Source organism: Panthera tigris, chromosome C1 (genome assembly GCF_018350195.1).
Source record: "Panthera tigris isolate Pti1 chromosome C1, P.tigris_Pti1_mat1.1, whole genome shotgun sequence".
In the NCBI taxonomy this organism is placed as follows: Eukaryota; Metazoa; Chordata; class Mammalia; order Carnivora; family Felidae; genus Panthera; species Panthera tigris.
The window spans coordinates 118,115,396-118,141,257 of NC_056667.1; the positions used below are offsets into that span (position 1 = coordinate 118,115,396).

Consider the following 25,862-nt stretch of genomic DNA (forward strand, 5'->3'; position numbering starts at 1 on the left):
AGACAGCTAGTCAATGGCAGGGCCAAGATTGCAACTCAAGCAAGAATGTTCCAGAATGCACGCTCCAGTTAGTACATCAAATCTGGCCAAATACGTCAGAGAAAAATAGCACAATGACTATTGGCCTAGTAAAGGTTCTGGAACATGCATCAGCAAAACAAACACACACAGGCACATTTTTTGACCAAAAGTTTTCCAAACCAATTTTACTTAGCATTACATTTTGTTTTTCTTTCAAGAATGAGTGCGTGGAAAAATCCTTTGGGAATCGCAGTCTTGTCCCTGACAGTGACTCCAATGGAGGCTGGGCCCTTTGTTTGGGGGCTGGAGGACTTTTCTGGTTCCTGATGATCTCCAATTAGGCCTGCTGGGTGCCATCTGCTTACAGAGCTGCACCCTCCCTAAATGAATCTCCCAAGGCCGTGTGCTCCTTCCACACACTACAATGCAGGGAAAGAAAAAGCATTAGAGTTTCAAGGAAGCCCATTTGGTGGTGTTACAGCCGCACTTTTAGCCTTGTGCTTGATTTCTCTCTCTCCTCACTGGGAGGAAAAGTAGTTGTTGGAGAGGGTTCGTGGTTGCCTCATTACAGCTGAGTTTCATGGTGTGTGTCTGTGTGTGTGTGTATGTGTTTGTGTGTGGGGGGCAGGGTGGGTACAACACAGAGCAAGGGGTCAAGAGGAAGGAAAGGCAGGAGGCAGAGAGGGAAGAACAGTTCTCAGCCACCCAACCTCTGCCCCAGCCAGCGGGGGAAGCCTCTTGTGCAGGGGTAAGGATGGGAGAGGGAGGGCACATGTGGAGTATCCGATGTTTCCACAAAGAGCTGTGGTCTCACACTGAAGCCTGGGAACATGAGTTAATTCTTGGATTTCTGAAACCCGATTCCTTCCTGCCAAAGGAAGTCTGGCAGCCGCAGCCATTAGCACCACGGACAGAGGCAGGCCTGCCAGGTGAGCCCTGGGAGCCTTTGAGCCCTGCTCAAGAAGCAGGCACTCACCAGTGGGACTGGGTTTTGATAGAATCACAGGATATTTTTGATCTGCACAGATGGGGTCTTAGCTGGACTCACTGTCATCTATACCTTCCTCTGCTCATGTCTCCACAAATGGACATGGGGTCCCAGAGAAAAGAAATGCTTACCGGGAACCCAGAAGACAGCACCAAAGGAAGGGTGGTGGAACCAGGAGACGTATCCACATGCTCCGAGAGTGCACAGAGATGGCCGAGGTCCCAGGAGCGCTGTGGCACAGTGCTGGGTTCCCTGCCTTGTCTGTATCTTCGGGGCCAGGAAGTGTCCTCAGTGCCTAGCTTGGAGTAGCTACCCATGGATGGTGCAGTGGTAGGTGGCCCTTCTCCAACGCTAAATTCCACATCTGTCTGAAAAAGGGCTGAGTCTCCCTCTAGGGGCAATCGTATGACCTCAATGAACTTTTGGCTCAAAAGCCTGCTTCCCTCTGTAATCAATAGATGTGTTTTCACGACGTGGAAACTTTATTAACAGCACGAGAGAAACACAAAGCCTGCAAGGAAAAACAAAACAAAACAAAACAAACAAACAAACAAACAAATAAGAAGCTTCTGGTGGCCTCTGGAGCTATTGGCAGCTTGCTGTGCTGCCCAGGGAAAAATACACCCAGCACTGGGCTCTCTCGTCTCATTCTGCTTCATATCCTAAATGCATGTTGAATGTTCAGTCCCGGGGCGAGTCCTGTGGGGACAAGGAGCCCAAATGGCAGGGTCTTTGCTTGAAGAGCATACAGCCTCCTAAAGGGGAAAAGTGACTCAGAGAAAGCAGGATAATACAAGGGCCATCTGAGATTGTCACTTGTCACATGTATCACCCCAGCCCTGGAGCGTAAGTGGCTCCGGTGAGGCAAGTCCATGTTGGTGGATGTTCTCAGGGAGGCGAAAGAGGAGGAAGGGAAGGTAATCTGAACAGGCTTACTCAGCCAGCAAGGAGCAGAATGTTTCTGCTTTCAGCGGGATTCCCCTTTATCTTGCGCATAGTAGGCACTCAACAAATATTTGCTGCACGGAGGAACAAGTAAATTGCACCACCCTGCCTGCTAGAGGGCTGGCTGGTGCCTTGTGGGAGTGAGGCTGACTCAGTGGAGGGAGCCTCAGCTTGACTCACCATCACCTCGGGTTTCTGAGACAGCTGTCTTTGGCAGCTGGGGGTATTGCGGGGAACTTAGGCTCTGCATAAAGCAGACCGGGGACGGCTGCAGATCCACAGCTCTGTAAAGACCCAGCCGGGGCGAGCTCTTTGGAGAAGAGATAATTAAGTCCCTAGTCATAGTGTCTGAGAGGGCCAGGCGAGGGCTGTCCAGGGCTGGCTGACCCTCTCGACTCAAACGTGTTGCTGCTGCTTCCAGGCTAATGGGCCTGGCAGGCGCTTCCTCATTGGTCACCGAGCAGGACTGTCTGGATATCTGCAGGGGCTGAGGCTAGAGGGCTCTTCCCCCACCCCCTTCAGCTGTGAGCATCTCAGGAGCTACAGCTGGAAATGAGAAGGAGCTCTTGGGTTACGGTGGCCCAGCCTCTCGGAACACTGGGAGCTTATGTGCCCAGCCTCACCCACCCTCTGGCCCACGACTGTGGGGCACTTGTTCCTGCTTGAAAGGACTGGGTATTGGTACCCGTCTCCCCACAGGATGCCAAGCCTACTGCCCAGCATATTTCTTTCAAAACGATCACTCACTAAACACAGAGGGAGGCTGAGCCGCTGGGGGCTGGATTTACAGGGCAAGGACTACAATGATATCTCCAGAAAGTCCAAAAGTGGTACATAAGGAAAACGGAGCTGGAGGCACGGTAACCAATATTTGTGGGGGCTGGGGGCTTGATAGCAAAGCTGGTACATGCACCCCACTGTCTCCACCAGCCCTGCACAGATTCCTTTGCTCCACAGAGACCAGTCTCTTACTGTGCCCCAGACACCCCTTGGAAGGTTCCATCTCCCTTCCCCAGCAGATCTCTCATCAGCTCAAATCTTGCCTGTCCTTTAAGGTTACGCTTTGTCTCTTTATCTTTGGACAGGCTTCCTAAATGCTGCGGCCACTCACCACGTGACTTGGTTTTGGCAGCCTCTTCCTGTTTACACCCCTTGTCTACACTACCTAAATAGAGGTCTTACATAGCTGCCTGAGTGCTTTCTGGTTTTTATTTTTAAAATTTATTTTTATTTTTTAAATTTTATTTATTTTGAGAGAGAGAGAGCGAGACAGAGAGCGCATACACAGGGGAGGGGCAGACAGAGGGAGACGGAGAATCCCAAGCAGGTTCCTCACTGCCAGCAGCGCAGAGCCTGATGTGGGGCTCGAACTCACAAACCATGAGATCATGACCTGAGCCGAGATCAAGTGCCACCCAGGCACCCCTGAGTGCTTTCTAGTTTTTAGTCTTGTCCCTCCAACTGGAATGTAAGCTCTTTAGCAAGGTCATCACCTTGAATCCTCTCTCTCCTGCTCCTACCCACCCCACCCCATCCCACCCCTGCACAGCAGTGTTCTGCATTTGGTAGGTGCCCAATACAATTCCTACTGAGAGAATGAATGAGCAGATAATTGAGTGCATAAGGAAGGTAGAAAGGAAGGAAAGAAAGACGAGAAGGGAGGGAAGGAGGGGAGAGAAAGAGGGCGGAAGGGGGGAAGGAGGAGAGAGGGAGGGGGGAGGAAGGGAGGGAAGAGGGAAAAAGGGAGGGAACAAAGACCATTTTGGTTTTTGCAACAGGAACTTGCTTGGCTGGTAAAGTTAGTGCTCCTTCCTTGCTCTCCTTTCTTACTCTTATTTTTAAATATGTAGATTTGTCTCCATTTCTTCATCTGTAAAGCAGAGGCATACATCTCATAGAACATTAAAAGAACTAATGTATGGGGCACCTGGGTGGCTCAGTCAGTTAAGCGTCCAACTTTGACACAGGTCATGATCTCACGGCTCGTGGGTTCGAGCCCCGCGTCGGGCTCTGTGCTGACAGCTCAGAGCTGGGAGCCTGCTTCGGATTCTGTGTCCCCCTCTCTCTCTGTTCCTCCCCCCCTCACTCTCTCTCAAAAATAAATAAAGCTTAAAAAAATTAAAAGTAAATGAATAAATAAATAAAAGAACGAACGTATCTAAAACTCTTGGCACAGGCCCTGGCGGTCAGTAGTCGGTGCTCATCAAACATGACCTATTGTTATTATTGCTAAAGGTATCAAACTTCGATTGCATTTCTGTGGTGAGTCGGTTACCAAGAAATTCAAGCACTGGGTTATCCCAGCTCCCTCTGGATTGCTGATCTCCCCCTTCATACTATATCCTTTTCATTAGCAAATAAACCTGCCTCACTTACGCCCATGGTCAACCTCACTTTCCGGATCCAACGGCAGCCTAGGGCTGCCACCGCAGCTCTCTGTCCCCTTCCCTCTCAAGCTGCCGAAGACTTGTCTCTGCACACTGTCTCCACTCCCTCACCTGACATGCATCGTCAGTCCACTGTGGTCCAGTGTTTTCCCCGGCCTCTCGACTGGGAAGGATCCTATTGAAGTCCTGTGTCGGTCAGGTGAGGCCAACTGCTGTAAAAGATAACCCCCCGCATTTTAGTAGCTTAACACCATCCAGAGTTAATTCTCACGGCAGGTCATGGCTCAGGGTGGGTTGGCCTGGGCAACAGGGCGGGGGGGGGGGGGGCTCTGAAACCTTGATGTCTCTTCCTCTTCCTCTCTTAACTTCCATCTTGAATCCATGAGCAAGACTCATGGATTCCATGGCCTGGAAAGTCCACCTACTTCTCTGCGACTATCCCCCACAGAGCTACCATTACCTTTTGCCTGCATTACACAATAGCCCCCGAATTGGTTTCCTTATTTCTTTTCCGTCCCCCACACCATTCACCATGGAGCAGCTAGGCCGATCTTGGCAAAATGTAGGTGGTATCCCGCCACTTCCCTACTTAAACTCCTTCGAGGGGTCTCAACTACACTCGGGGCAAAATCCGCACCTTTTAACACAGACCCCAGGACCTTATGTAACGGGCCCACGCCCACCTCTCCGACCTTATCTCATACTGCCCTTCCGCCTGGGGACGGAGACAGGAGATTGGTCAATGCATTCAAAATGATGTCTCTAAAGAGCTTACAGCCTGGTTGGGGGGCACAGATCTAATTCAAAGAAAGCATGCCAACAAACAGCCATGCCAGATAGCAGCTATATAATATAAACCCAAGTGGCACAAGTAGAAAGAGGCATAAGGAGTCAGGGAGGACTTGTAGGATAGCTAGAATGGAAGGGGCCACACCTGTTCTATTCCCCACCGTGCACTCGGCATGTAGCACAGTGCCTGGCATATAGTGGGGGTGAATAAATATTTGTGGAACAAAGGAATGACACGATTCCTGGCCTTCTGGAGCTCATGGCCTGGTGGGGGAGGTTAGTAAGTAAACAAATATTTGGCCGTATGACATACGATGGCAGGGGTGTGTATATTCAAGGTGCTTTAAGGGTATATGGGCAGGAATCGTCAACTCTGCTTGGGGAGGGGTCAGGGAGGGCTTTGGACAAGGAGGTGACACTTAGCTGGAGCTTGAAGAGTAATTAGGGATGAGTCCAGAGAGAGAAGCAGGGACAGGCATTCCAGGCTGAGGACACTGGAGTACAGATGAATTAAAAGTGGGGCTCGTTCCTGGTGGGGGCCGTTAGAGTCCCAGAGAAGGCAATGTGTGACCAAGTGTTAAACTATATATCACAGACCACAAGGGCTTTATGAGAAGGTGGAGGTGTTGGTGGAAGAAATGCAGGCTGGATTACTAGTGGCAATTTGGGGCAGATTTGAGTCACTACTGGGCCTTAAAATGTAAAACCATGATCTAAGTGGAAGGCAATATGCTAAGAAAGGTCATAATTAATATTAATGAGAAGACAGTCACCGATGATGAGAATCACTCAGGGACAGCAGAAGCCAGGCCGATGAAGAGGGATGTCAAATGGCTCCAGCAGGCCACTCTCTCTGGCTCTGCCATGGCGGGAGGGAGGATGGGAGGGGGGCAGGGGAAGCACCTGATAACTCATGTGGTCTGGGGCAGGAGGCTGCCTGCTCTCCACCTGTTCTAGCTGCCACTGTCCCTGCTCCTCGTGGAGGGCTGGTCTTGGGAAGAAGCCCTCCTCCCTGCAAGGCCATTGGTGCTCCCAGGAATGCTGATCCCCAGGAAACGTTGCTTTGCCTGAGTCTGCGAGGGTGGGAGCCTGGGTTTCAAACACTCGCCCCTCCTTGCTTCTTCCCTGCCCAGATTCTGCAGAGGCAGAAACATGAGCATTCGGGGATGGTGGTCTGCAAGGCTGGGGAATTCAAACCGAGTCAGCGTCTGCCTGGAAAATGTTTGTCCAGGTGGAACAGGTGACTGCAAACACTGGGCAGTTTTGGTAGAAGGCAGGCAGCCAGAGCAGGGCAGTCTGAGGGGGCTGTGGGAGGGACGGTCCGGTCTGCCTTCTCTGCTCTGGGGAAGGGTAGAGCAAGTGGGTGGTCTTGGGTCTCTTTCTTTTTTACTTTTATTTATTTAGTTTTTATTTTTCTTTAATTTTTTTTAACGTTTATTTATTTTTGAGACAGAGAGACAGAGCATGAATGGGGGAGGGACAGAGAGAGAGAGGGAGACACAGAATCAGAAGCACGCTCCAGGCTCTGAGATGTCAGCCCAGAGCCCGACGCGGGGCTCAAACTCACGGACCGCGAGATCGTGACCTGAGCTGAAGTCGGACGCTTAACCGACTGAGCCACCCAGGTGCTCCTATTTATTTAGTTTTTAAAAGTTTATTCATTTATTTTTGAGAGAGACAGTGAGTGGGGGAGGGGCAGAGAGAGAGAGAGAGAGAGAGAGAGACAGAGGATCTGAAGCAGACTCTGTGCTGACAGCAGCGAGCCCGATGGAGGGCTCGAACTCACGAACCGCAAGATCATGACTTGAGCTGAAGTCAGCCGCTTAACGGATGGAGCCACCCAGGCAGCCCCTCTCTCTTTTTAAAATCACAAATCTACCCTCCACTCTGCTTACTACCTACATGCCTCATCTTAGGGGTCTTAATGATGACAATGGAGGTCTAAGCTATCAAGAGTTAATAACAAAGCTAACCTTTACTGAGCCAGCTACTAGTCTCAGGTCTTTCTATTAATCGACCCATTTAATCTCTCAATAACTCTGAAACAGGTGCTTTTTGGCATTCCCATTCTACGCCCATGGAGACTGAGGCTCAGAGGGGTGCAGCAATTGCCCAAAGTCACACAGATACAAAGTTGTAGGCCCAGGGTTGGAACTGGGCGGTGTGGCTCCTGGAATCACTGTGGCTCACTCGTTTTAGGGGTGGCCCTAGGGAGGGGATGGAAGGCTCTCAAAACTCAGCAAGCCAATGAAGAGTGGCCAGGAGCTAGCTGTCAACAGAGTTCACTGCCAGGTTCTCAGAGCCTCTGGTCAGGGAACGAGGAGGCCCTGAGCTCTGTCGTGTGGATAGGGGACACTGGGTAGCACCTTACATTTTCAAAGCCTTTGCGTTCTCATCTGTATAACAGGAGAGTAACTGCTAATCCGTAGGGATGCTGGGAGGAGAAAATGAAGGAGCACATACATGGAAAGCACCTGATGCACCAAAGTGGGTGCCCAGCAAATGGGCTTCTATTCTCCTTTCTCTCCTGGGTAAAAAGTCTGCTCCAGCCTACATTCAGTCGTCTTTTCCACAAATATGCATTAAAGGCCTATATGGACCAGGTGACAGATCCTACGTGACGCCCAGGGAAATCCACCCACAAAGAAAGAGGCTGCAGCAACGTGGGCTGGGGCGGGGAAATGACCCAGAGTGACCAGAGAAACAAAATGGATTTTTAAGTAACCCACAAGAACACCGTACCTGATAGATGAATGTTCCTCTCGAAGCCATAGCCTCAGGAGGGCGCACGGTCGTTCCAGGGATACTGACGGGTTGCCAAGCACTTGGCACCAGCACTTGGACTTTCTTCGCAGGCCCAGCCCAAGGCATTCCCATGTCAGGGAGGGCTGCAGCAGGTGCTGGCCTTTTAGGAAAATGGTCTCAGAGAAGCGAATGTTCAAAGTCGCACGGCTGCTCGGGAGGAGAACAGAACCAGGGGACCAGGGCTTTTGAGTTCTGAGCTGGAGGTCTTCCTGTACCCAGGAGTACTTCTCATCCTCCCTTTCTCCTCACATGCTGCACCAGAGATGGGGAATTCTTCTCTCAATCTGGTGTCACTTCTTATTCAAAACTTTGTCTCCGATCGGCTTTGGACTTTTTTTTTTTTTTTTTTTTTTTTTTTTTTTTTGGTAAATATATAACTAAACCCACCTCAGTAGGAGGGAGCTGCGGGTGTTCAAAGGAACCTGTCTGTGGATCTGCCTGGGAGTGGGAGTTGGCTGTGCCAAGGCTACCGCCAAATGCGGGGCGATTTGCATTTAAATGATCTTTAGGCAGAGGATACGGCCCGGCCTGTGATTTTCTTGGTGGAAGAAAGGGGCCGAGGGCTAATAAAGACTCGTGTTGGGGCTTTTGGGCTTTTCAAAGAGTCATTCAAAGAGTTGGTGGGGTGGTCTTTTGGAGTCCTCGGGCCAGGGGTGTGAAAGACCTTCCAGAAGCAAGATTGATTTCATTCTGAAGAAGGTAAGTCAGGAGGGCTTTTGGAAAGTCCTTCGTTCCAGGGCCTCACGGGACTGAGCTGCCCCTGGACTCGGTGGTTGGAAGCCGGGCCCTGCTTGCTGGCAGGGGGGTGGATTAGGTGACCCACCAAGGACCCTGCGGGCACCGGGGTTCCGGGATACTTCGAGGCGGTGAGGCGTTGCGGTGCGCCCGTGAGTGCGCGCGTGGGCGTTGGTGTGCGGTGGGTGGGAGGCGCGTGCGGGCCGCCGCGGGTGGGTGTGTCTGAGGCGCGGGGGCCGGGCAGCGCCCGCTGCGCCCACTTGTGGCTCCCGGGCGCCGCAGGAGAGACCGCGCCTTTGCCGCCTCTGCCGAGGACGCCGCGGGATAGGAGGAGGACCGAGGGCTGATGACATGAGGGCGCCGTCTCCCGAGTGATGGCAGCGCGCGCTGCCTCGCCGCCTCCGCCGCTCAGCCCCGGACTCCTTACGTCAGGGTAGCTGGGTCCCCCCTCCGCGCGGGAGCCAGCGAGCAGCGGGAGAGCAGAGCAGAGCGCGCCACGGAGCCGGGGCGCCCTCATTGCGCGCCGCACCCCGCCGAGCCCCGCCGAGCCCCGCCGAGCCGGGCACCAGGCAGCGCCGCCGAGCCCGCGCGGGACGCCGCATCCGCACCCGTCGCTCCCCAGCCGCCGCCGGCCGGACCCGTGGGGCGCCGGGCTCAGCCTGGGCGCCCCCCGCCATGCGCGCCGGGGTCCGCGGCTTCCCCGAGCAGCCCCAGCGCGGTGGGCACCGGCACCGGGGCCGAGGCGCCTCTCGCTAGAAGTGGTCGGGCGCCCGGAGCAGGGGGTCGCCACGTCGGGGACGCGGCCCGGACTCGCGGAGTCGGCCCCTGAGCGCGGGGAGCGGGGCCGCCCGCGCCGCCCCACCATTACCTCCCCGGGCGGCAAGGAGGAGCTGGTGGCGGTCGCCTCCCGGCTGTGGCAGCGGCGGCGGCGCGCCTGCCTGGCGGCCGTCGGCGTGCTCCTGGCCATGGCTCTGGGGCTGCTCATCGCCGTGCCGTTGCTGCTGCAGGCGGCGCCCCCCGGCGCGGCGCACTACGAGATGATGGGCACCTGCCGCATGATCTGCGACCCGTACAGCGCCGCACCCGGCGCGGGGCCCGCGGGAGCCAAGGCGCCGCCGCCCGGACCCAGCACTGCCGCCCTGGAAGTCATGCAAGACCTGAGCGCCAACCCCCCTCCCCCTTTCATCCAGGGACCCAAGGGCGACCCGGGGCGACCCGGCAAGCCCGGGCCGCGGGGGCCCCCTGGAGAGCCGGGCCCTCCGGGACCCAGGGGTCCCCCAGGGGAGAAGGGCGACTCGGGGCGGCCCGGGCTGCCCGGGCTGCAGCTGACGGCAGGCACGGCAGGCGGTGTCGGGGTGGTCGGTGGCGGAACCGGGGGCGGTGGCGACTCTGAAGGCGAGGTGACCGGCGCGCTGAGCGCCGCCTTCAGCGGTCCCAAGATCGCTTTCTACGTGGGTCTCAAGAGCCCCCACGAAGGCTACGAGGTGCTCAAGTTTGACGACGTGGTCACCAATCTCGGCAATCACTACGACCCCACTACCGGCAAGTTCAGCTGCCAGGTGCGCGGCATCTACTTCTTCACCTACCACATCCTCATGCGCGGCGGCGACGGCACCAGCATGTGGGCGGACCTCTGCAAGAACGGGCAGGTCAGTAACCCTTCACCGCCTGCCGGCCCCCGCAAACCCCCGCAGACTCTCGTCCCCACCCCGCGCTCCAAACCGCCTGGGAAACCAGACTCCGTTCTCCCCACTCGCGAACGCCCAAGCGAGCCCCGGGGAGGGAGCGCGCCTCAGCCTCCCGCTTCCCAACGCGCCCTGGTCGCGTTTGTCCGAGGGTGGCGCGGGAGGCTGTGCCCGGAGCGCCCAGAGACCCCGCCACCCCAAGTGCGCTTTCCAGCTGCTCGCGTACCCGCTGGCAGTCCGGCGGGCTCCTCGGACTTCTTTAGCCCTCCCTTTTTCCTTTAGCTCTCCCTTGGCGCCCCCGTCGCCCTTTGCCCTACAGCCTTCTTTCTTCTTGGCCCTTGTCCCCTGGTTCTGCCCCTTCCCCGCTGGGTCAGGGTTTATGAAGCCCCCTCTCTTCCTCCTTCCTGAACTTGACTTGCCGGCTGCCGAGAGAGGAGGGGACCGGAAAGGAGTTGGCCAAGTTGGAGAGAGAGAGAGAGAGAGAGAGAGAGAGAGAGAGAGAGAGAGAGAGAGAGAAGCCTGGGTGGGAGTGTGAACCCTGGAGCCTGGGGCAGAGGCCGGCGGGGTTGAGGGGCGCCGTGTGGGGGTTGGGTAAGACCCAGACAGAGGTGCCCTGGCCCACCTGTTCTGGCGGCTCGCCCCCAGGTCCGGGCCAGCGCCATCGCTCAGGACGCCGACCAGAACTACGACTATGCCAGTAACAGCGTGGTGCTGCACCTCGATTCAGGGGACGAGGTGTACGTGAAGCTGGACGGCGGCAAGGCGCACGGAGGCAATAACAACAAATACAGCACGTTCTCCGGCTTTCTTCTGTACCCGGATTAGGAGCGCAGGCAGCGCGAGGTGGAGTGGCTTCGGGCAGCCCTGGGCCCGTGGCGGAGAGCTGTTCCCTGGCTGGAGAGGACCACTCTCGCTTCATAACTCTTCCTGATATCTATGGAAAAGACACATCCCTGCTGTCCTCCCTGCCCCCCTCCAGACCTCAGTGTGTCTGCAACTCACCAAGCTCACTCAGCTCTGGGGCTGTCCTCCCGGTCCCTGTCCCCAACCTGGGGAGGGAGAAGGGGATGCCCTAGTGGCGAGGTGAGCGGGAACCTGAATCCCTGGAGGTGGAGGCAGCTCAGTGCAGACTTTGCAAACCTGATTGGACTGGACAGGCCCGGTGGGAGGCCTGCCCTTCCAGCCCTCCTCCCTCTCCGAGTGCCCTGAGACAGAGGGCTCCCAGCCCTGGCCATCGAGGTAGGCCAAAGTGAGCAGGAGCTCCCTGGGGCATCCTTCTTCGTGACCCCAAAATACCTGTGCAAATTTCCCTGTCCATCAGCCAAAACCACCCGCAGCAGAATCCCAGCAAACGGAAAATTCACCTCTCCACCGCACTCCCGGGTCAGACCCACCTTGATGCATTAAATTATGTTTTTAGACCATGGGCTCTGACTCTTTCTCTGCGCGGCCCCAGGACCCGGCCTCCAGACATCCACCTTGACATTAGGACCTTAACTGGGCCCTGCATAGCCTCATCTGTGTCCTGCTTGCCAGCTGCTGCCTTGGCCCTGCCACCTTCGGTGGGTGAAAAGATGTGGCGAGTAGGGCAGCAGCTTCCCTCCTTTTGGAGATGTCCTCCCCTGGACGGCAGCCTTTAACTGGAAGAGCCCAGAGGAGGGGGGTGGGTAGTTAGAGGCTGTAGGAGAGGATAGCCTTGTGGGAGGAGGTCAAGGGGCAAGCGTTTCTGGAGGAGGAAGGGGAAGAGAAGGCACCTCTTTGAGGGGGAGCCAGGAACGAGGCACTTGTCAGCAGGTGATCTTTGAGATGTTTGCCCCAAAAGGAAGCACAGAAGTCCCCCCGGCAGAAATACACCCACTCAGGTGCATACTATACTCAGCACAAGTCCATTTACTCACACGCCGGCTAGGTCCACATCTCTCAAAAGAGCTGGTAAACAGAGGCAGTTCTGTGGACCATCAGTTCCCTGAACTGACGCAGAACCGTGTGGTGAGACAGACACGATCGATCGGGGAGGGACACCCTTTTTCTGGGGGGCTTCCCTTCCATTTGCACGGTGGGGTGAGACGCCTGTTCTGAACCCGAATGCATTTGTTTGGTCTCCCCTCTCTACTTCCTGGAACTATTCTGTACTCACGAGTTTAGGAAAACACCCCGCATGGGTTTGGTTTTTTTTTTTTCCTTTTTCCGTTTTTGTTTTGTTTTTAAGGCCCTGAGTTCCACTAAACAGTCAGTTGTCTACAAAATAACCAGCTAGCAACCTGTCAGGTCTTACTGAGCGTATCGGGATCAGCGGTTTGAAGGGAAATGTGAGTGTGTGTGCAGAGGCGACCCCAGAGTGCGTGGCCCCGGGGAAAACTGGAAATACGTGCGCGTGCACACACGCCCCTCATGTGGATATGATGTGTTTGTCATCGCTGATCCAGGTGACACACGCGCACACACGCGTAGTCACAGGTCCACGTCAATGTGGTATGTGACGGTGTCTCATGGCTCCCAAATCACATTGTGCTTGACTTTAGTTCTTGGAGAGAGCTGAAAGCTGTGAGTCCCATCTGAAAGACAATGACACCCCTGCCTTGAGTCCCGTCACTTTCACTATTCCTCTTTAGGCTCTTGTTTTATTTGAACAATGTTTTATTGGCATTCTCTTGAATATTAGTGATGATTGCATCTGCTTTGAGGCCAGGGATAAAGTACTCGAAGAGAGCTGGGGAAAACAAATACACACACACACACACACACCACCATCTCCCTAGTTCCAGACCCAGAAGGAACCCCAGTTCCTCACCCCACCCTGCTCTACCCCCCACCCCCCCCACCCCCAATTGTGGAGCCCAAACCCAGCTGAGCCAGGAACAGGGGAGGGCAGAGTCGGGGCCCATATGCAGTTGCATCCGTATCAATTTCTGATATTTTGTCGATGGTATCATCCAGAAATGCGATTAAAACCAAATGTCTGAGACCCAAATGAAGTCTAATTGCTATGGATCTGCAATCCCCCGTGGGCCCTTAATCCTTTTTGACTTATTCCTCCCCTTCTTCCGATGAAATGGAGCTTAGGCACAAAGCCCTCGGTTTAAATTTCAAAAATTAAAATTGACATGCAGCGGTGGCTTTCCTGGGAGCAGGAGGAATTTCTAAGGAGGTGCCCGAGCCCAGCTTTATCCTCTGCATTAAGAAGCAATTTGTACTTCTAACAAAACCCCCACCACTCCCCTTTGGTAGAAGGGCAGTAGAAACGCCTTGCCCGGGTCTGGCTGTTCACAATACTTAGACGAATTTGAATCTGAGATTCATCTGTATTCCCCAGCGCAGCTGGGTTTCTTGCAATTCTAATGCCCAGGCAGCTGGGAGGTGCTGCTGAAGGTGTCAGCTGCTAAGAGGATGACAGATCGATGAGGTGGCAGACTGGAGGCAGGAGCTCACCAGCTCAGGACAACCTCTTTCTGTGTCTGCACATCCTCCAAGTCCCGGGCAGGTCCCTCGGGACTCATTGAAGTCCATGATGCTATGATCTCTGGAGGACGCCCCGAGAAGGAGGCAGGGAGGGATGGGGACACCAGGCCTGTCACCACTGCCGCCTTTGCGTGCCATCAGTCATGGGGTGCACCTGGAATATGCCAGAAACCATTTGCCCCAGACACCTACCCTTCTCGTCCTTGGGATTATGATACTGGCATCTACCAGGAAGTAGGAAAGTTTTTGTCCTGTCCCTTTGGGAGGTAGGGAGATGAGGGCTCCCAGAGTTCCAGTCACTTGCCCAAGTTCACAAAGCTGAAAGGCTGAACCAGGACTTGACCTCCAGGCTGAGCCTCTGCCTGATGGCACAGACCAAGCACATCTACCACCCAGAGTTCACAGGCCTTTGGGAAGAGATCGCATGCGTGAGATGCCCTTCCTACCCTTTCTAACATCCCCCGATGTAGGGAGTCTCAGCACCCCCTCAAAGGGTCAGACAAGAGGAGCCAGCCCTGCTCCTTTGGCGCAGGCTCCCCGCAGAGAGCACTCCAGACAGAGGTTCCCACTCCTGAGGATGGCATGGACATTCTGTCCTTGGGGTCAGTGTTGATGGTCCAGGAGGACGCTTAGGTTCCATACTCCAAATGCTCTATTTGGATCTACGTGTCTCCATCAGCAACCTCCCCCCGCCCTTCTCCTTAGGGTCTATTGATCACCTTCTCGTATAACAGCTTTCCCTTCTCCCTTTTGTTGTTGGTGGTGGTGGCCGGGGGTGGGGGGGGTGCATCTTGCAGGTGCAGAGGACTGTGCTGCAGCGACCGTGGCTGTCCCTGGTTGGCAAGAGGCCCCTTTCTTGATTCCCAGTTTACATCTATGTGACTAATTATTTCAGGACTGTCCAAAGTGCGGGAGATAAGCACCTGGCCCTGGAAATTTGGAGAGAAGTTATGCTGTCTGCTACACTTTCCTCCTATCTATGTGAGCAGGTGGTCTTCTTGGGCGCCCAAGACAAAGCATCCAGGTCCCCCCTCTGCACGGAGATGTAACGACACCGTGGAGGGCCATGTTATGGAGACCAGTTGCCCCAAACTTCACTGATCATGAGTCCTATTGGACAAACATTTTTTTGAGCACTCACACCCAATCTATGTATTTGACTTGTGAATAATTTATGTGTATTACTGTCAATCCATACTTAAAAAAAAAAGTCTATCTTTGTGTATTCGTATTCATCAACGGATCTACCCATTGAAGTCAGTAACTTTCTTTCAGCGGGCTAACCAAGCTGGAGAAAGGTCTCCTCTCACTGGAACGAAAAGAAACAAGGGTTAATCCATATGTTTTCTTCGATTCGCCGTTTTTTCCAGAACCTTAGGCAAGAGAATATGTTCTTTTATGTGTCACGGGTAAGGCTGTGCACCTTAATTCCCTGCGTGCACAGCTTCAATCCATATTTGAAGCATTAGTAATGCTTGATTTTTCTTTTTAGATTAAAAGTAAATAAAATTCGAGTTTCCATAGTTCCTTTTTATACCTGATTTTGAAGCTCTGATGTTGGCATGGGAGCAAACTCATGGAATCAGGATGGGCCAGGGGTTGCGGGGTCTCTCTCAGGGCCCCTCTGACTGTCGGGGAGAATGAACTTGGCAGGTGGAAATGACGAATTTCAGAGGAAGGTTTTGGTCTCCTGTTATTGCCATGTTCTGATTCCCTTCAATGAAGGAGAACGCTCCCCAGAGGAGCATGAATCATAGCAGCGATTGCAGTAAATAATACGAGCAGTCGTTTTTAAAAACAAATTTTACCATAATAATGTAAGAAATACTCATAAGAAAATGGAATAGTACAATGAGCTCTCGTGTGCCTTTCATTGAGCTTTGACAATCACCAAATCACGGCCAATCCAGGCAGAACTACAGTTTTTATTTATTAAGACCTTATGATGTGCCAGGAATTGGTGCTAGGGCACAACTGTTTCCTCAAAATGTCACTGGGAAGTAAATGTTGTTACCAGCCCCACTTTACAGATGGGGAACTCAGGCTCAGAGAGGTTTTTGAGACTTGCCCAAGGTGAAGGCCAGGACTGCTGCTGAGATCCATTTGACCCCAGACCCCAGAGTTTTTTGGGGATATGGGCGGGGCAGGGGGGGTGAGATCTTAAAGACCAACCATACTCAGGGTGCGTTGATACAAACAAGCCTCCCCATCAAACACTCTGAAGGTAAAGCTGCATCAGAGCCTTTCTGTGGAGGCTCCCTATGTGTCCGCTCTCCCCTGATACGGCAATCAGCTAGTTTCCAGAACTTTTCATTCTCCTCCTTCTTGCTGTTCCATACACCACTCATGCTATTCCCTCTGGGTTGGCTTCTACCCCTCCAGGGCTCAACTGGCAGGTCTTCCACTGGCCCCCAGCCTCCCCCTGTGCCCGAGGGTCTCCTCTTTGCCCCTTCCCTGAGGGTCCACAAAACCGTGACCTTCGCTGCCACGGTGCTGCCCATACCACGGTTTGGTTGTCTGTCTTCCCCACAGACTGCAGGCTTCACTATGGTAGACCTAACCTCTGTCTGGGTCACCACTGAACCTCCCCTCTTCGCCCAGTACTTAGAGTTGTGCTTGGTACACAGTAGATGCCCAATAAAAATTTATGTAATCAATGGATAGATGGATGCATGCATGCACCGGGGAATCCTGGAGGATGCTGAGAGGGTTGATTTTGGAAAAGACTTCCACTCAGGTGTCTGACTTCCTAGCGGGATCAAGGGGATTTTCCCAGCAAGGTGAATACTGCTGTTGTCCCCACCTGCGTCCACTCAGTGGCCCTGAGTTTGTAAGGTTTGGATGAATGGGGAGGACTGTATACAAAGAAGCACTGACTGCAACGTTCAAAGCCATGGTTACAGCTCTAGAAATCAGCAGAACCTTCCAGTTGTCATGAATTTATGACCACTGATACACTGTGGCTTCTGGGCTGATTTAAGTTCCCTCCCCAGAGCCTCCGGGAGGTCTGTCAAATGTCTGGGACTGTTTGGGCAGTAGCCTTACTTCTAGTGGGGTCCCTCCATTGGTGCTTTTTCTGTCAGGATTCTTTTTTTTTTTTTTTTTTACATTTATTTATTTATTTGAGAGAGAGAGAGAGAGAGAGAGAGAGAGTAAGTATGAGCTGGGGGGAGGAGGCAGAGAGAGAGGGAGACACAGAATCCGAAGCAGGCTCCAGGGTCTGAGCTGTCAGCACAGAGCCGGACATGGGGCTCGAACCCACAAACCGCGAGATCATGACCTGAGTCGAAGTCAGACACTCAACAGACTGAGCCACCCACCACTGTCAGGATTCTTCTATTTTCTTCACATGAGAAACACTAGTTTGAAAAATTGTTGACACAAGAGGCATTGGTGAAGAATGTAAACGGTGTAGAGAAATATAAGACGGAAATTAAGAACTCGCCCTCTCCTGTATTATACAGCCTCCTTCGCCAGAGGTAATTTCTGCTGACGGCTCGGTTCGTATTCTTCCGGACTTCGCAAACGCACCTATGTGTGGTTTTGCTCATGAAGAATATAAAACTCTCTGAACACTGTTCTGCACCTGCTCTCTCCCTTACCGATCTCTCCCGAGCAACTCTCAGGGGCACATCGTGCCTCATTTCTCTTTTGTCCGAGGTGTGCGTCACGGTCCCACAGACAATGCACTCAGCTTGTGGAAACAAATCCTCCAAACATTCCTTTGCTGGCAGAGGAACAGCCTCTGCTCACAGGGTTGCTCATCCACTTTGATACAGGGTTCTACCCTCGCGTGGGAAAATCCCACCTTCTTTTCTTTTTTTTTTTTTAATTTTTTTTTACCATTTATTTATTTTTTTTGAGACAGAGAGAGACAGAGCATGAACGGGGGAGGGTCAGAGAGAGAGGGAGACACAGAATCTGAAACAGGCTCCAGGCTCTGAGCGGTCAGCACAGAGCCCGACGCGGGGCTCGAACCCACGGACAGTGAGATCGTGACCTGAGCCGAAGTCGGACGCCCAACCGACTGAGCCACCCAGGCGCCCCCCACCTTATTTTCAAAGCAATGTAACCAGTGCCTTTATCCAGTCTGTAGATTATTCAAGCGCTTCCCCTCCTGTTCTTACCGTCTGCCTCCTGGTGTATCATCCCCATCCAGCAGCCCCTCCCTTGGGACTGGGTGAATGGAGGAAAGAGATAAACTCCAGCCAGCCCTGGTTGGCTCCTGCTGGCCCAGGGACAAGGGAGGGAACTCGTGGCCGTGTGCGATGGGTGACGGGGGCAGGAGGAGACTGAGAAGACTCCAGACACCTCAAGCTTGGGGATTCCTGGGCTCCAGTTAGGACGGTCCTTGTCTGCTGCCTGTGTTCCTTCCAATACTGGAACCTTGTTAAAGATGCAGCATATCCGAGGAGGGGAGAAGGTTCGTGGAGGCAGGGTGACTGGAGTCCGGGGCCCTGATGGTGCCGGAGGATTTCCTAGACAGAATACTGCTTTTGGTTGTGACTCTTGGGCAGCTGATCGACAGAGCTGTGCTTTTTAATGGTGTGTGTCTGCTTGCCCCCGTGGGTCTTTGTGGGAATTAGTTAAGAGGTCTCTTCTTCCAGGTAGATGCAGAGTTTTGCAGTTTTTTGAGGGCGGTCTGCGAAACAGACAGGACCTGGGCTCCCGTTTGGCTACTCAGCTGTGTCCCCAGTTCCCCAGGCCTGAGGTCTGGAGAATGGCCTTCTCCTCTGCTGGGTGCTGCTGCCTCTCCCTTAGTCCCTGTACCGGGGGCTGGGGGACGAAGGCGGGATGGGTGGGGCATTCTCCTCTGATGCCTGGTGACTCCAGGCCAGCTGAAGAGACTGACCCTGGCAGAGGGATGCCAGGCCACACTGGGCATCTGACGTGTGCTCTGGAACCAGACAGAGAAGTGGGCAGCAACTGCGAGCACGAAAATAGCTCAACCCTTTAAAAGCAACCAGGTCATGGATGCAGAGTGGAAAGAAACACAATGTGGTTTTAACCATTTTTTTTTTTTTATTGAGCTGAACCCTTTATCTGTGTTATCTTGCCTAATCTAGACAAGGAAGAAAGTGAGGCTCAGCAAGTTAAATAGCTCAAAAGTTCTCACAACAACTCTGGAGAGGGTCGAGGCACAGAGAGGGCCGGGGATTTGCCCAAGATCACACAGCAGGGTAGTGCCCCAAATGTGAAGCTTAGGTCTTAGGCTCTGCAATTTATAATCCAAAGCCCTGTCTTTCGTGCGGGCCCACTGATAATCTGAGGCTTGTCATACAACCTCTCTGAGCTATGGTTTCCTCTTCCACAAAATGCTGTCTATTTTATAAGGCTAACGGGGGAATGAACGAGTCAATGGATGTGTAATGGGAAGTCATAATCTGCATTCAAACACTTGTTTTGAAAAAGCCACTTTCCGCCTATGCCACCTGCCACTTTCCTAAGCTACTGATACCCAGTGGAGCTCCACAGGAGTCTGTAAACTTGGACTCAAACTCACCGTCACCATAAGCTGGCTCTGCTATACTTCGGCCGATGTTTAACTGGCTACGCCTCACTTTCCCCATCTGTAAAATGAGCCCAGTCTTCCTACCACATGGATGGCTGGGAGTATTTAATGAGATGTCAGGACGTAGGAGGAGGCACAGAGTAAGTGCTTGAGCCCTGGGGATGGTAGGTGTCGTTAAGGGCTGCTCCCTTCTGTCCTGAGCTGACACAACTCAGGAAGCATCGAACCCAGGCTGCTCCAAGGCTGCTTGGAAGGAGAAGAGGCAGGATGTCAGTGTCAACAGCCAGTATCTATGAGCATGTCAGTGGCTTAGGGGTCACCAACGGCATCTCCCAAGCATGGCTGCGATCCCCCCAGGAAGCCTGTGAGGTAAACGCAGTCGCACCCATTTCACAGATGAGGAGACGAGAGGCCATTTTCAACCGTTGTCATATCAAAGCCGGAATTCAAGCCAGTGCCTCTCGCTCTGTTTATGTCTCGGCCTCCCAGAGAGGGTGAGGCACGTGGTAGGCAGTGCCTGGCCTGGTCCCCACACGCTGGTTGTGTCTGCAACGATCCTGTGCAGATCCTGGTGGGGCTCCCTTGTTGACTCCCAGGCTAATAAGCCCCTGCATAACTGGGCCTGGAGCCATGACTAAATCTCAGGGCTCTGCTGCATGAATATGCAAACTCCCATTGACGGCCTAGCTCTATCACAGCCTGATTTCAAATTGACAAGCACAGCCCAGTGGCTCAGGGTCTCTTGCCATGCATAGTAAGAACACCCACTAATCCCCGCTAAAGCTCCCAGGGCTGGGTGGGGGGAGGCTCATCACAGCCCATTGGAGAGGGTACATTGAGGGCACGCAGCCCAGGCCTTGGCCTCCTTCGAGGCCTGCCCTGCCCCCACGAGATCAATACGGACCTTACGAGTCTTTGGAAGGCTGGTTTCTTCTTCTTTTCCCTAGCTCCTGGAGGCTCACCCCAGAGACCCAGACCCTGCTCGAGGGCAGAGAGTCTGATGGGGGAGGTCAGCTGGCCTCCAGACTTTGCAAACCAGCTTTGCCACATGTTCTATTCAAAAATTTGCTCAGTGGGTATCCACCGTGCACCCAGCACTGTGGCAGGGGACCTGGCTGCTACCCTTTTTCCATCTGGCGGGTGGCAGGAATAATAATTATCGAGAAGAGCGATAGCATTCCCTCCATTATCCAGTACCTTCTGGAAGGTGCGAGTGACTAGCGTGACCTCGTTTAGAGCTCTACGGCCCTGCAAGGTGGGTGTTATTCTTTTCATCTCACAGCCGAGGGGACTAAGACTAGAGAAGTTAATTAACTGACCTATACTACAGACCCACGGCTAAGAAGTCATGGAGCCCGAGTTCGAACCCAGATCTCTGTGGCAACAAAGCCCCTCCTCTGCCCCCACAGAGATGCTGGGGTGTGTGGGGAGACCATGCTCAGAGGGGAAAGGGTCCTAAGATGGCAGGTCTAGGCATAGGGGATCTCTATCTGGAAGTGAGAGGACCTGCGAAGGACTTAAGTGATTAGGAGGGCTTCCTGGAGGGGGTGACCTCTGATTCCGGCTCTGCCATTGAAATTATAGCCATCATCCTTGTGAGGTTACAATGGGGTTGAGCAGAAAAGACTCACGTACTGAAGATTTGCCGGTTATGTACTCCTTCTCTAAGGATGTATTGATTTATCTACATTGAGCTCTGTCCCGGGCCCTGAGGTATAAAACGTCCTGAAACTCAACTCAGTCCTGCAGAGGCTCTCAGTGAAGGAGAGGAACCAGACCAGGGCCCAGGGCAGGGAACCTGTCACCCAGAGCAGGGAGGAGGCAGCACAGAGGAGGGAGTGACTGGGCCCAGGGGAGGGCCAGGACAGGAGAAGCAGAGGCATGCAGGCTTCCATCATTTGCAGGGCCACATGGAGGTGGGGACTGGCATGAGCCGGAGGTCCCTCTTTCTGGAGGGGAGGGAGCAGCATGGGCAAGGGCATGGGTGTGGGGCTCGCCTCCGGGAGGGGTCTCATGGAGCCTTTCGGTCCCTGGATGCGTGTGTGCGAGTGAGTGTGAGTGTGTTTGTGCATGTGTGCATATAGAATGTGTATATGTTGAGGCAGGTGTGGTTTAAGTGATGGGTGTTGGGGGCGAATGTGCTGGAGGTTTATTGTGGCCAGGACGCTTCTGTGTGGGATGGGGCGTCTGTGTATGTGGGTGCTTGTGTATATCGGGGGGGGGTGGACAACAGCATCAATTGCAGTAGTGCCCTATGTGGCTCAGAACACCTCTTTTGTTGGGTCCTTCTTACGCCACAACGGAAAGAACTTTATGCCATTGGTTCAGTCCCCTCGTCGCCAACACGCATAGTAGACTTGCGGCTGCCTCTCTTTGAAATGTGTTTGGAGTTCGTATCTGGGGTGGGCTGGAGGGTGGGGTGGGGTCCAGGCCTGAGGACTGCATGATGGAGTGAGGGACTGGGAGAAGCGGTATCTCAGGACGGGGGCTGGAGTTGCCTAAGGGACCTGAAATCGCGACGCCCTGGAAACACGGGTGCGGAGACCTGGATGTGGCCCGGCAGCAGCTTCGCACTTTTATTTCACTGGATACTTTCTCAGGTGCGCTGGAAGCTGTTTTCTCTCTCATTTGTAGTGACACTCCAGCCTGGTGAGATTACAGAAGGCTTCCTCCCATTTTATTTCTGTAATGACCCTGGGCACTGGGTGGATCAGCTATTACTTTTCCATTTATCAGTAAAAGATAAGGTACAGTAATGAAGATAGGTTAAGGTGAATGAAGTGATTGGTCCAATGCCACACAACTGATAAATAGTCAGCCCAGTCAGTCCTATCAGATCCTAAGGCTTTTGTTGGCTCAAAGTGAGAGGTCTGGATGCGGTAATCCTGAGGGGAGAGGGAGTAAAAGAGATTCCCACCCCTATTCCAGGCTGTTTAGAGCAGATCATTTTCATGCATGTACCCCAACCTTCCCATAACCTCCTGGATATAACTACTAGATCATTCATCCACCATTCATCCATCCATCCACCTCATCATCCACCTATCTATATACCTATCTATGAAACCAGCCAACCATCCATCCATCCATCCATCCATCCTATCTATCTATCTATCTATCTATCTATCTATCCATCCAGCCATCCACTCACTCATCCACCCATTCACCCATCCATCCACCCATCCATCATCATTCATCCATCATCATCCACCAACCCAGTCATCTATCCATCCATCATTCATGCATTCAATGCATAGTTGTGTTCCAGGCCCTGTGTGGGTGCTGGGAGGTGAGATGATCTCTATCCAATGGAACTCCCAGTCAAGTTGCAGAGCTTCCAGAAGCCTCCATCCACTCCTTTCTCACTTTCTCTAAACAGCTTCTTACCAAGACAGATGGGAGAGAGCCCAGCTCTCCCATCAGTGACCCAGCCCAGCAGGAAGCACGATAGCCTCTGATGGGTCTACTCCCAAAGCAACTGGCATCAAAAAACAAGCAGTTCCCCAGCAGTGAGGCCAAAATCGTAAGGCAAGATCAGCCTCCTATGAATATGTGAGGGAGCTGAGGATCTGTCTCCTCTCCTGAGGCACGACCCAAGGTGCTTCCCACCACTTCTGCAGGATAGTGGGAGTCTGGGGCATGGCATGCCTCCTGCCTTGAGTTTGGTTATGTCATGTGCCACGTGAGCCCTCACCTGGCTCCTGGCTGCAGGCTGTTACCCTTTGCTTAGTTGGCCACCTTTGCTGAGGGGTGCTTGCATGCACACCCCCATTTCTGGAGGGGCCTGTCGCAAGTCTCACATTGTGGTCACCACTGTGTTGGGAGGTCTGGCTGCTGAAGGAGAAACTGAGGACTGTGTCTTACTCTACTTCTGCTGTTAAGAGGACGGGGAGAGCTTCTTGTGGAAATGAAGAAGCACGCCCATCACCTGGCCTGGTGCACACGAGGCCGGCGGACGGGAGGAGACACTTTCACAGCTGAGCTTCAGGACGGAGGAGCGTGAGAGCATGTTTCTAACACGTGTGTTTTGGGCAGCTGGCTAACTAAGATCCCCTGTCTGCTGCCAGCTGCCAGCTGCTTCCTTTGTATCACTGGAATAATGGGGCTGCCAGGTTAGGGATCCTGTGGCCCCAGCCCTTAAACAGCAAATAACTGTCTTTACTGCCATCGCTTCGTAACTATTTACTGGCGGTTGCTGGGGCTGGGGGCCCACCCAGGGTTTTCTAATTCATTCTCCCTTATTCCCCTTCCAGGAGACGGGGCAAAGGAAGTCCAAGCCCGATCAAATGGCGGCCAATCACTCTTGGATCCTCGCTTGGTAAACCTGCCACGTCTTCTGGCATTTATAGGGTGACCTCAAGTCCCAAAGCTGGTGGGGCTGGAGGATCACGATCCAGCCCCACCGCCTCATGGCACACCTCTCCCCTTCCGCTGCAGTCAGACGCTGTTCCCCACATGAGGGCTCCTTCTTGCCTCCGTGCAGGCCCAGGACTAGGGTGAGGCACCCATGTAAGGCGGGGGGGGGGGGGGTGCCGAAAAACCTCAGCAATCAAGGTAAATAATCGTTTTAACATACTATTTAAAACCTCAGAATCAATGCAATCCACGATCCACAATACCAACATTTTCAATAAAAGTGCCCTCCGTTCAGGACACTGAGCATATCTTTTCTCCTTCAGGGTGGATTCCTGATTCTCATTTTATCCCGGCTGAGCACCAGGTTGTGGAAGGGGAGGGAGAGCAGAGGGAAACTGGAGCCCTGAGACTTCAGGAATGGGATGATTGACTGCATTAATCTTGATAAGAGTAACCCTCCTGTTTCTAACCATCCGTTGTTTATTGAGCACTTCTTCAGTGCCCGGTACCATGCTGTAGACTTTATATTGCTGATGTCATTCATATATATATATATATATATATATATATATATATATATATATATATATATTCCCCTGCAGAGAAAGGCGTGATGACGCTCATTTCATCGATTTAGGATCCGAGGAACAGAAAGGGCGAACAGCTTACCCAGAGTGACACAGCCGGGTGGGGGTGAGGCTGAAGCTGGAACCCAGCTGTGACTCCAAGGCCTCCCCTAAGACATCAGAGGACTGACTGTCTCTGGATGCTTCCGTCTCTACTTTTCTCCCGTCCCAACAAGGACGATGATTGTGCCAATATGTACAACTTACTGGGCTCTTGGTACGTGCCAGGTACTCCTCTTTTTATTATGTATCTGTTTTTTAACGTTTATTTATTTTTGAGTGAGAGACAGAGAGACAGAGCACTAGCGGGGGAGGGGCAGAGAGAGAGGGAGACACAGACTCCGAAGCACGTTCCAGGCTCTGAGCTGTCAGCACACAGCCCGATGCGGGGCTCGAACCCACGAACTGCAAGATCATGACCTGAGCCGAAGTCGGTTGCTTAATCCACTGAGCCTCCCAGGAGCCCCGCCAGGTACTGTTTAAGTACTTTGCATGTGTGACTTCATTGACGTTTCTCAGCCACCCAGTAATGACGTAGGAATCATCCCCATTTTATGTATGAGAAAACTGAGGCACAGAAAGGCTAAGTAACTTGCCCAGAGTTGCAGAGATAGTAAGTGACAGAGCCACCACAGGCTGGTATCAGAGTCCCAGCTTGCATCTTCCAGGCCAATCCCCCCAGCCCTGGCCGATGCCCTGAACCTTCCAGAGCCCTTGGGCCCCAGGCCCTGCGTCTCCCACCCACCCTCCCACGTGCCTCACAGGGTGGCCCCTTCACCCTCCCTCCTGCACACAGCAGCACCCGCCCTCCTGGCGGAAACCTGCCAGGGGGACAATGAAGGCATTCAAGAGCCGTTTATTTATTTATTTCTCAATAAAGAAACTTCATGAATAGATGGATATTTATTCACCTAATTCACTTTTGCAAATGCAGTGTCCTTCAAAGGATGATTTGTTTGCTGAGCGGGGCTGAGGCGGGGAGGTTAAAAATAGCTCCCGGCAGTACCGTATTTCTCAGTAAATCAGTGTTGATAATTTAATAATAAAATTAGTCTTACATCAGGTACCAGATAACGCTCCTCTGACATGCAAATGGAATTCAGCCTCCTACCCAACGTGGGTCATTTGTGAGGCTACAAATTCACCCGCCTCCGTGTTTGGGGCACTAAATTTAGAGCCTTTCTTACCTGGGTCAATACTGGTGCCTCTAAAATGCCTCTCTCACTAATGTGGTCATTTGTAATATTCACTAAGTTCAGAATGTAGATGACTGGGCTTCCTCTCACTTCGGAGCTGCCGCATAGAGCAGGGTGGACAAGACGACCCAGTGCGCACCTGTACCATTTCGAGGAATCACTCTAAATCGCTTCCGGTTTCAGGGCAGAGGGGCTGTGGCCCCTAGATGCACCCCCCAGGTGCATTTCATGTCCTCTCAATAAGAGTTTCGTGACCATCTTGGACAGTGTGCCAAGTCCTGTGATCGGTGGCGGGCAGCAGGGATGCCCTGGATGCGGTCTCCACGGAGCTTATGTATGGTCTGGTGCAGGGACAGGA

General features: G+C 53.2%; 1 protein-coding gene and 1 long non-coding RNA gene across 5 annotated transcripts; one reads left to right on the plus strand and one right to left on the minus strand.

Moving 5' to 3' along the window:
* Nucleotides 1–328: 328 nt before the first annotated feature.
* Nucleotides 329–8,249, minus strand: LOC122241290. Of its 2 annotated transcripts, none has more exons than XR_006221342.1 (4): nucleotides 7,873–8,249; nucleotides 4,453–4,553; nucleotides 1,141–1,708; nucleotides 329–440 (listed from the first exon to the last, which is right to left on the minus strand). It is a non-coding gene; the product is annotated as an uncharacterized LOC122241290 (long non-coding RNA). The 2 variants fall into 2 exon arrangements; XR_006221341.1 differs by having other exon boundaries at nucleotides 1,141–1,764.
* A 1,386-nt stretch (nucleotides 8,250–9,635) lies between these two features.
* C1QL2 (complement C1q like 2) lies at nucleotides 9,636–11,769 on the plus strand. 3 transcript variants are annotated; one of them, XM_042996881.1, is made up of 3 exons: nucleotides 9,636–10,025; nucleotides 10,071–10,319; nucleotides 11,001–11,769. In XM_042996881.1, the coding sequence occupies exons 1-3, from the start codon at nucleotides 9,636–9,638 to the stop codon at nucleotides 11,178–11,180; spliced, it is 819 nt and encodes a 272-aa protein (XP_042852815.1). In that variant the 3' UTR covers nucleotides 11,181–11,769. The 3 variants fall into 3 exon arrangements, with proteins under 3 accessions (XP_042852815.1, XP_042852816.1, XP_007091244.2); XM_042996882.1 differs by having other exon boundaries at nucleotides 9,636–10,017; nucleotides 10,066–10,319; XM_007091182.3 differs by having other exon boundaries at nucleotides 9,636–10,319.
* Nucleotides 11,770–25,862: the final 14,093 nt, after the last annotated feature.